We start from the raw sequence: 10,817 nt of genomic DNA, 5'->3' as shown, positions 1-10,817 counted from the left end.
AAAAAAAAATTTTTTTTTTAATGTTTACTTATTTTTGATAGAAGATGGGGGGGCAGTGTGGAGGGAAAGAGAGCAAGGGAGACACAGAATCTGAAGCAAGCTCCAGGCTCTGCGCTGTCTGCACAGAGCCTGACACAGGGCTCCAACTCACAGACCATGAGATCATGACCTGAGCTGAAGTCGGTCACCCAATCGACTGAGCCACCCAGGCGCCCCTATACACAGCTGTACTTTCATTATAACATTTCTGTAAGCCTGGATTTGTAGTTTGTAAATTTTAAAAAATGACTATTTTTTCCAGATACATATTTGTATAAAACTTTTTAAATTATCTGCTCTTTGAGATGACTTTCATTTTCTTGCTGAAATGGACAGTTTTCTTGTCTTTGATTCTCCCATCTCCCTGTTCATAGGCTGTTGCTTTTGGAAGGGGGGCCTGGCTCCCCCTCCTGTTTGCTCGGTGGCAAACACATAGTATCGTGGGGGTATGAAGACATGTTGCCTGCACCGGACAGCAACACTGGCTCCGGTTCTGAAAATAAAGGTAACGTAGGGGGTTTTGCCCCAGTGATTGGAATTAAGATGTGAAAAGAGTGGTCTTAGATCATTGTGGCAAATGATTTAGATAGAACTCTGTGTTCTCTTAATTAAAAGCGCTAGGATTCTATACAGTGTGTTCATTGTCTGCTTTATCAGTAAAAGTGTAAAAGCTGATACTCAGCGAGGTAAGAAAATGGATAGGCCTTCATATCGCAAGGGAAAGGTATCATCCAAACACTTTAGCCGAGGAGCCATGAAGTACTTCAGTTAACTCCTGGGTATTTGAGTCTCAGCGTGGAAGCCTTAAGCTGAATTTTCATGTCCACGAACAGAATATCAGATCTGGCTGCCTGAGTCTAATGCTGTTTCTTTTAGTAATTTATTATGTGTGTGTTGACGAACCCTGCCGTCCTAAAAGGGAGGAGGAAAAAAAAAAAAAGACCGATTGTTCAAAGGAGCACAAATTAAGTATCTCCTTTAACAAAATGGGCTGGATTAAAACGTTTTTATACTTTCAGAAGTTTTCCGTATCAGTTTATTGTGATCTTCATGAAAGCTCTCTTAACTGGCCCTCCCTGATCTGACTTGTCGGTTGGAGGCAGCCTCTCCATTTGTATGGTAGATGCACTGAGTGGTGCCCTGGTGACCCAGGCCAGCCGCTTCTAGCTTCCTCCCATGGAGGTACAGACTCGCCAAGGGTCCACCTTGCTCCCAAACCTGCTTGCTGTTGTAACTGGTATTCTGTCATTAAACATTATGTAACTGATGAAACAGGAATTTAAAACACCCCAGGAACTTGTTTCTAAAATGTTCAGTTTTCTTACGGGAAGACTCAAAGTGAATCTCTAAAAAAATTGATGTTAATGAGGTATGGGATTTAGAGCCTATTCTGCCTGCTCTTTCATTTCACGCCCTTGATGGGGAGACTTCGTGGGCAACCGTAAGGGCGTGGGGTGCAGTCTGGGCGGAAGGCTACCCTTGCACCTCTCATCCTGTGGTCTGTGTCTTCTCGTGTCCACTGTTTCTTCCAAATGGTCACGTGAGATGGGAAGAGGAACCAATGGTAAGATGGTTCTGAGGCAACTGGAGTCAACAGAAGCCAAAAGCCTGTAATACCCAAGAAGTTCTAAATGTTATAGGCTGAAATTTATATCTTCAAACAAAACCAAAACCCCTTTATTTTCTCCCTTCACATCTTTTAGTATCTGCCTTGGGGTAGTTTCTTAAGGAGGGTGATGCTGTTAAACTGATCTACTTGGTTTTCACTCCCTTGTACTTTTAGTTTTGGCTTCCACCTAGAGAATATTTTTCTTGTAATAATTTTTAAAGTCTTACTTTTAATACGGAGACATTTGACCTATATAGAAGTTGAGAGAATGCTTTCATCAGCCCCATGCACTCCTCACTCCGCTTCAACAAGTATCAACTCAGGGCCAGTCTTCTCTGTCGCTTTCCCTCCTACCCCTTGTCAGGCTCTTCCTCAGAAGGCCCTGGGCCTCCGTCCAAAGAGGAATGAATAAATGGATGTTTACAGGTTCCAAGTTAAAATATTTAAGGAGGGAAGTTAATACTTTAAAAATGATTATTCACTTTAACTGTTTGAGAACCAACAGTTATACATTCCAGTTGGCTTGGATTCATAGACTGAATTCTTAAGATAACCATGTACTCATACTAATGAGGGCTGTGGTGTTGGGTTTCCTTTAATAGGACGGGTAGTAAACAAACTTAAACGTAGTGAAATGACTAGGAAAATACCGAAAGTTTTACAAGCTCTGTCTTTAGGACAAATTCTTGAGGGTAAATTAATACACCATTTACTATTCTATGGAGCAATATGGGTTTTTAGCTGGCAGCGGATATAGCTAAGGGGAAATAGTCACTGGATGGGAAATCCACAGAGGCAGATTTTAGTTCCAGGAGTTTCATTGATATGCCAGCATAATAGCATTTGCCATTTGTGGAGCCCTGGTTTTGACGCAGGGGGCTGTGGGTGCCCCCTGTGCTATCTTTTTTAACCATCACAGTGACTCTTGCGGTACACAGTGTCCTCATTTTCTGGATGAAGAAACTGAGGTTCAGAAAGGCCTAAGGTCAACTAGTAAGTAGCCAAAGTTCTCAAAAGCTCGTGGCTTTTTAACCACCAGACTCTAGTCCTACTCCTTTCAGATTAGAATTCGGAGTATATAAATTTGACTCTCTTTTTGCTATTAAAGAAAAAAAAAAACAAAAACTTCTGGCAGGTAGAACCAGGTTCCCCTGCTATATTATCTATCTGACCTCTTTCCTTGATCTTGGTTCCTGATCCCTCCTGCATTCTGGAGGTTTGATTTGGGGGGTTTGAGCCATCTTTCCTGGAAGTCACTCTGAAGCATTTCTTTTAGAAGTGGGAGATTATCTTTCCTCCTAATGGCTTTTTCACTAGAACCAGCACGTTTATAATTTCATTAGGAAAAGCATGTATATAATTTACCTGTGAAAAACCGATTTCAGATGCTGACTTGGGGCGCTGCCTCACGGCGGATGGTCTCTACCTGTATACTACTAACTCGGTTGGAAGAGGAGTAAGCAAACTGGGGTCTGGATTACATGGTACTCTCAGGTCAGTTGCATGGAACTGCCGTAAATCTCTGGGAGGAAGACATCTGGGGATGCAGATCTCCCTGTTTCGTTCCCCCCACCCCACCCCCAACAAAGACTCACTAGTAACTAAGTATGAACAGTTTCATGTAATTCGGTTTTTCTTGGATTAGTAGGCTCTTGTTCTGATAATGCATTTCAGCTTTGTTTTTGACTCTAAAGAGCTTGGTAGCCCTCAGGTCATTGTTTCTAGCCAAAAATTTCTCTGTGATCAGAATTGCTATATTTGTGCCTTCTCCATGTTGATGAATGGACATTTTTCTAGTTCAGTCTTTTAAAAAAATTTTTTTAAACATTCGTTCACTTTTGAGAGAGAGAGAGAGAGACAGAGTATGAGTGGGGGAGGGGCAGAGAGAGAGGGAGACACAGAATCCGAAGCAGGCTCCAGGCTCTGAGCTGTCAGCACCGAGCCTGATGTGGGGCTTGAACCCATGAACCGTGAGATCATGACCTGAGCCGAAGTCGGACGCTTAACCGACTGAGCCACTCAGGCGCCCCTAGTTCAGTCTTTTTGTACTTGGATTTGACATTGAATTAGCACTGCTTTTCAGTGGGGATATCAGATCTGTGAATTGCTGCCAAAAGAAACCACAGTTTGAGATCCTTATATATATTTAATTAGATCTTTTCCCCAACTATTTCTCCGCTTTAATTTGTTGCGGAAAAATGAATATTTGCTGTAGTGTGTCAGTCGTAAAGTTAATGTAACATATGTACTCTCCTTTAGATGTTTTGCATCCTTCGTCATTTTTTAAGAATCGGGTGGAAGATGTTTGTTGCAGCTCGTTGTGTGGTTTTGAACACCGCCTGGCTGCTCAGCCTGCATGCCTTTGTGTGTTTGTTTCTTTCTCTTCCCGCAGAGGCTTTGTGTACTGCCGGAATGAGGAGCTGGAAGCAGGATGGGTCGCCTTTGGCAGTGGCGGTCTTCTCCACCGGCCTGTGTCTTTTGATAATAAACCTCACTCCCTTTTCCAAGTCATTGACCAGAATACCCTTCAGGTAAAAAGAAAACCAAGACCTTGTCTTTGACAGCTTGGAGACCGTAAGGGAAGTTCTGACCTCCTCGGAGGGAATAAGAACACAGTTGAGATAGTTTCCTGCCACAGTGGCTTCCTTTTAATGGTCACCATCTGGGCATTCCGTTTTTTCCTCTGAGGTCTCAGAGTTGCCACACATGATCTGAGTGTGCTCTGGGTTTTTTGTTTTGTTTAATTTTACTTATTAATTTAATTTTTTTGTAATTTACATCCAAATTAGCATACAGTACAACAATGATTTCAGGAGTGGATTCCTTAATGCCCCTCACCCATTTAGTCCATCCCCTCTCCCCAAATCCCTCCAGTAACCTTTTGTTCTCCATATTTGAGTCTTTTATGTTCTGTCCCCCTCCTTGTTTTTATATTTGCTTCCCTTCCCTTAGGTTCATCTGTTTTGTATCTTAAGGTCCTCACATAAGTGAAGTCATATGATCCTTCTTTCTCTAATTTCGCTTAGTATAATACTCTCTAGTTCCATTCACATAGTTGGAAATGGCAAGATTTCATTCTTTCTGATGGCCGAGTAGTACTCCATTGTACGTATATACCACATCCTCTTTATCCATTCATCCATTGATGGACATTTGGGCTCTTTAACGTGCTCTAGTTTCTAAGGCCATCACCAAACTTTTATGATTAAAAAAAATTCTAGAGAGTCAATGATGGTATACATCCTAGCTGTCTCTTTCTTTTGCCAGATCTCTTTGGGGAGGGTATCCTTTGTTTATTTGTTCTAAACAGACTTTCTGTGGGAATGGGGAGCCTTGAACTGAGTTTGGGTAAAATCCTCATGTGATCAGGGATTCAGAGCTCATCTTGAGTGCTTCCAAACATAGCACTCCGTCCCAGTACTTGCTGGATTTCGCTGAAATCACCTGTTCTTGTGTTTCTTTGCCACTACCATGCATCCCTTTAGGTCTAGACTCTATCTTCCCTGTCTTTGTGTGCTGAGAATGGAGCACAGTGCCTAGCATTTGATTGATGATAATAGTAACTGTCATTTATCAGTGTCTCTTTGCCGGGCCCTGGTCTAGGCGATTTACATATACTTCTCCTCCTACCCGTGAGGTAGAACTATGGCATTTTCACCATACAGACAAGGCAGCTGAGGCGAGGTGTATTGTAAGCCCTCAGCAAGTGGGTGTTTTTCTTCCTTTTTAAATTTATTTTGAGAGTGCGTGCACACATGCGCAAGTAGAGGAGGGGCAGGGAGAGGGAATCCTAAGCAGGCTCCACACTGTCAGTGCAGAGCCTGACACAGGGCTCACTCAACCTCACGAACTGTGAGATCCTGACCTGAGCCAGAGTCCGACGCTTAACTGACCGAGCCAGGCAGCTGTGTCCAATTGACTTCATATTTTATCTCTAATGCAGACAGAGGAGAATATGTCCTATATTTATTTGAAATAGAATTATAAGCCTGGGAATTAAACAGATGTTAAATTTTGGAACATGGTTTTTATTTAAAGCAATGTCCATTTCATCTATGTTGTTGCAAAAACCTTTTTTTTTTTTAAATCCAAGAAAATCGTGTTGTCACTAACTAGGTGCATTGGAGCAGTTTGGGGGTAACGTAGGCCAATAAGTAGCTGTCAACTTTGTAGATATTTCCGGGCACTACAAGTTCCAAAGTGTGGTCATAGCAACTGCATTACTTCTTAACTTTTGAAATAGACAAAACAAGTCTGGAAAAAACGTTCATATGAAATGAGTTCAAGGGTCAGAAGTAACCTTAGGGAAACTAGTGACTCACCCCGAGAGATGGAGTAACAGAAAGTTGTTCTTCGTGTTCCCATAGTCATCTGACCTTCTCTAATTATGTTTATTTTGGGATTTTCACTTCTCCTCCTCTTAGCATTTTTGAAAAACCTGGTCAGCAGTTTTTTGGGTTCTCCATTTCTCTCTTTTTAAGGGCTTTTCTCTGGCAGTAAAAATGAGTATGTGACTACACATTTAATGTGAAATGATGCAAAGCGCATTCTTTATACTGAAACTGAAGGATGGTTAGTATTAGAAACACATGCCTTCAGGTCGAATATGGAGAATTGGAGTTTGTCTCTTTTCCTGCTGATGGACTTGGTGTATTTCACTAAGCCCTCATGTGCTGGGTTAGGGTCTGCCTTCATTTGTTTTACTTTCTCCTTTCCCTTCGCTCTCTTCTCTGCCTCCTCTCTTGCCTTCCTTCTGCCCTCTTTTTTATTTCCTTTCATATTATTAAAGAACTTTGAGTTAGACTCTGAATTAGGTGCTAGAGTATAAAAGTAAATAAGATCTAGTCCCTGACTTTAAGTAGAAGTGTTAGTCTGAAATTGACTTAACTAAGGACATTTCGGAAAGTACTATTTCTCTAAAGCTTAGTCTTTAGTAAATGTTAAGACACACATGTCTAGCAGACATGAGATACCTTTGGCCTATTTTATCTGTCCCATGGGCCATTGTATGCATTTTTATATTCTTGTCACATAATTTTCATAGGTTAGAAAATCCATCAGTTTAATTTTTTTTATTTTTGAAAGAGAGAGCAAGTGTGAGTGGGGGAGGAGCAGAGAGAGGGAGACAGAGGATCCGAAGCAGGCTCTGGGCACAGAGCCTGATGCGGGGCTCAAACTCAGGCCCGTGAGACGATGACCTGAGCCAAAACCAGGAGTTGGCCACTTAATGGACTGAACCACCCAGGTGCCTCGATATCAGTTTAATTTTGACAGAGAAGCCTGAATTCTGATTTTGGACGTAATAGCGTTAGTGATGAACCAATAGAATTAATCGCAAGTTCTGTGTCACATTAAGGAAGTTTTCCTCTCTTTCATGTCCAGGTGTGCCAGATGGTGCCGATGCCAGCCAATCATCTCCCCGTTGGCAGCACCATGAGCACTGTGCACCTTTCTTCAGATGGTACTTACTTCTACTGGATCTGGTCTCCTGCCAGTCTGAATGAGAAAACACCTAAGGGACATTCTGTCTTTATGGACATTTTTGAACTTGTGGTAAGATTCACTTTCTCTCATTATGTGTCTTTGCAGAGTAATTTCCATTTGGTTTCTTTTTGTATTGGTTTACAGAGGACCCAGGAAAGTTAAAGTAGGTACGGTGTGTTCACTCTTACCTCAAAATTTGTTTTTTTTTTTTTTTTTTTGNTGTTCACTCTTTCCTCAAAATTTTTTTTTTTTTTTTTTTTTTTGGATTTCTTTGAAGGTTTATTCGTTGTAGGATACAATAAAGCCAAGCTTCCTGAAGGTTAATGTGGCAACAAAGTGGAGATAGTGTAGTAATAGTTAATGTGTAGACGGTGGTTTTTTTTTTTTTTATGTTTGTTTACTTTGGGGGGAGAGAGAGGGAGAGAGAGACAGACAGACAGCGTGAGCGGGGGAGGGGGCAGAGACAGAGGGAGACCCAATCCAACGTAGGCTCCAGGCTCCGAGCTGTAGCACAGAGCCTGATGCAGGGCTCAAACTCACAACCTGTGAGATCATGACCTGAGCCACAGTCGGATACTCAACTGACTGAGCCACTCAGGCACTAGACAGTGGGGTTTTTAAGTAGAAATGCTCATGGAGCTTGTTGGAAACCTGGAACTAAATTGTAGTGGCAAGATTGGGGCTATAGTAACATCTTGGGGGTCTCGGAGAGTAATGAAGGGTAAAATTGTGAGAAGGCAGTCATTCATTCATTAGATATTAGCTGAATGCCTACTGGGAGCCAGGCAGCATTGTTGAGGTGGCAGAAATAGAGTGATGGGCAAGGTGAACGGGATCCTTGCTCTGATGGAGCTTGGAATCTGCCTGGTGGGTGCCTTGGGGTGGTAATGATAGAGTGACAAAAAATCAACCATAGTCAAGTAAGCAAATCAGTGGATAAGATAATTTTAGGTCTTTTTTTTTTTTTAAATGATTTTTGAGGGGCGTCTGGGTGGCTTAGTCGGTTAAGCGTCCGACTTTCGCTTAGGTCATGATCTCGCGGTTCGTGGGTTCGAGCCCCGCGTCGGGCTCTGTGCTGACTGCCAGGTCAGAGCCTGGAGCCTGTTTCAGTCTGTGACTCCCTCTCTCTCTGACCCTCCCCTGCTCACACTGTCTCTCTCTCTCTCTCCTAGAAATAAATAAAACATTAAAAAAAATGATTTTTGAGCTTTATTTTATATAGATTTAATGTTCATTGGCATTCCACTAAAACCATCAGTCCCTAATTCTTGACAGGTTAATTTTGTTTTTTCTTTTTTTTCTTTCATTTTGATGTTTTATATTTTATCAAATGTTTCAGGAATAATATTGAATAATTCTTTTTAAAAAAATTTTTTAATGTTAGTTTTTTTTTACAAATAGTTTATTGTCAAGTTGGTTTCCATATAACACCCAGTGCTCATCCCCGCAAGTGCCCTCCTCCATGCCCATCTCCCCCCTCCTCCCCCCCCACACCCATCAGTCCTCAGGATAATTTTAGGTTTTTGAAGGAAAAGTAGTAGTTAACCTGATGAAACTGGGGAATAAGGGCAAGTAGAACATTCTAGGAAGAAGAGACAAAAGGTGCTGCAAAGGCTCTGGCAGGAGCAAGCATGTGTGTTTTAGGAAATGACTGTGGGCCACTGTGGCTGGAATGCAGAGAGAAGGAAGGAGAGCTTGGTGTAAAGAGTACAACCCATGGTAGCTTAGAACTATACCTGTCCAGTGCAGGAGGCTGTAGCCACATGTGACTATTTAATTTTTTACCTTTTTTTTTTTTTTTTTTATTTGAGGGGGTTGGGGGGAGAGCGAGCACAAGCGGAGGAGGACCAGGGAGAGAGGGAGAATCCCAAGCAAGCTCCTCACGGTCAGCACACACAGCCTGATGCGGGGCTCAAACCCACGAAGCTGTGAGATCATGACTTGAACTGAAATCAAGAGTCAGACACTTAAAAGACTGGGCCACCCAGACGCCTCTCATGTGGCTGCTTAAATTTAAAATAGAACTAAATAAAACGAAGACCTTAGCTGTTTGCTCACATCAGCCACATTGTAAGTGCTCAGTAGCCACATGTGACTGGCTTCTGTGTTGAACATCCAAGATCTAGAATTTCCCATTGTTGAAGAAAGTTCTGTTGGACAGCAGTGGTCTTGATAGTATTTGTAGAGACTTGTAAAAGAAAAAATTGCCCCGAACCAATCCGTGACCAAACCTTTTTAAATGATGTAATTTACAGCCTCATTCTGGAAGAAATCAGCATTCCTGGGAAAAATCTTTTTTCAAATAAATTTTAATAGGGTTTGAACTTGTTCTGGGAAACCAGTCACCCATCTCACCAGCTGACTGTCAGTCAGGAGTGTGGTATCCTTAAAAGTACCTCCTCCTGTTTTTCTATCCATTTTCTCAGCTTAATCATCATCTTTTTTTAATAAAATGTTCCAGCTGCAGTGTCTTTGAATTGGTCTGCTAGGGACTGTAATACTTGAACATGTGTTCAGAATTGTCAGAAAAGCTTTGGTAGTTGTTGTTTTTAACAGACTTACCAGCTGGGTAACGGATGATTTAGGTCTTTATTATAACTACAGTGGGAAGACATGGAAGACCTTCCCCTTTCTCTGATCTGCTTCTGTTAGTTAAAGAGAAAAAAATGATCAGGGAAACGCCTGCACATGGACCAGAACTTGAGGTAGCACATCCAGGCTCCTTGTGAAAAGTGGGCATCCCTCGCCCTAGCTGCTGGCTACTGCTCACGGGCACTCACTCCAGTAGTTTCCACTTCTCATTCTTTTGGTTGCCTTCATTTCTCTAAGTAAAAGGCATCTATTGCTGTTGTTTTGACTTCTGAACTCTCTATATATTGGTTTTCCCCTCTGTGATAGATAAGGATTTGGTCTACTTCCTCCTCTTTCTTTCTTCCTCATAAAGTATTTGATTTTCATTCCTCTTTTGGTTATCTTTGTAACATACAGTGAAAGCTGTCTTTCTTGTTCCTCATCTGATGGAGATCGAAGTGTCCCTTCCTGCCTTCCAGCGTGGGGCATGCCACGCCTATATATGCATGTTTGCTCCGGAAAGACAGGCGTCTCCCCTACCAACCTTAGAGAGTCGTGGGAATGCGAGGCGGGAGGGCTGCTGCGAAGCCAGGGTGAGGGGGTGTAGGCTGCAAGCTAATAAAAGGAGCTGTCCATCCCTTTCCTGGTGTTCACGTTTGTGCTTAGAGACCAGCTGCCCAGGCAAAAGGCTGGATTATATTTTCTGAATAAGCTGAGTGACCCGTGGGTGGGGTGGGGGTGGGGGGGAAGCAAAAACCTCCATGTACAGACATTGGGGTTCATTTAAGGAAAGGATTTGCTGCCCTAGCGAATCACCCACAGTGAGGTCTTCCAGTAAGTGAGCCTCAACCCTGTGCACAACATTCCTGATCCATGCTGAACTGTTCTAAAAAAGAACAGATACAAAAAGAAACAAACAAACAAAAAAAAGCCAACCCAACAGAACTCCAAACTTTGGAGAGGTGTGTGGAGAGGGGAAGAGGAACAGATTATCTGTATTTTGCCACCCTTTTTCTTTTCTTTTTTTTTTTTAAATTTATTTCTAGGAGAGAGAGAGAGACAGCGTGAGCAGGGGAGGGTCAGAGAGAGAGGGAGTCACAGACTGAAACAGGCC

General features: G+C 42.4%; 1 protein-coding gene across 1 annotated transcript in view; it reads left to right on the top strand.

Moving 5' to 3' along the window:
* The window catches only part of HECTD4 (HECT domain E3 ubiquitin protein ligase 4), a 139,656-nt gene that overhangs the window by 12,701 nt on the left and 116,138 nt on the right, over nucleotides 1-10,817 (top strand). Inside the window, exons 4-7 of the mRNA XM_077747960.1 lie at nucleotides 414-544; nucleotides 3,034-3,142; nucleotides 4,041-4,179; nucleotides 7,031-7,201. Coding sequence (XP_077604086.1) covers nucleotides 414-544; nucleotides 3,034-3,142; nucleotides 4,041-4,179; nucleotides 7,031-7,201 — 550 coding nt within the window. The remainder of the gene's footprint in view (nucleotides 1-413; nucleotides 545-3,033; nucleotides 3,143-4,040; nucleotides 4,180-7,030; nucleotides 7,202-10,817) is intronic.

This window comes from Crocuta crocuta, unplaced genomic scaffold, assembly GCF_008692635.1.
Source record: "Crocuta crocuta isolate KB4526 unplaced genomic scaffold, BGI_CrCroc_1.0 scaffold29, whole genome shotgun sequence".
In the NCBI taxonomy this organism is placed as follows: Eukaryota; Metazoa; Chordata; class Mammalia; order Carnivora; family Hyaenidae; genus Crocuta; species Crocuta crocuta.
The sequence above is the reverse complement of the archived record's forward strand: the minus strand, read 5'-3'. Positions and strand labels throughout refer to the sequence as shown.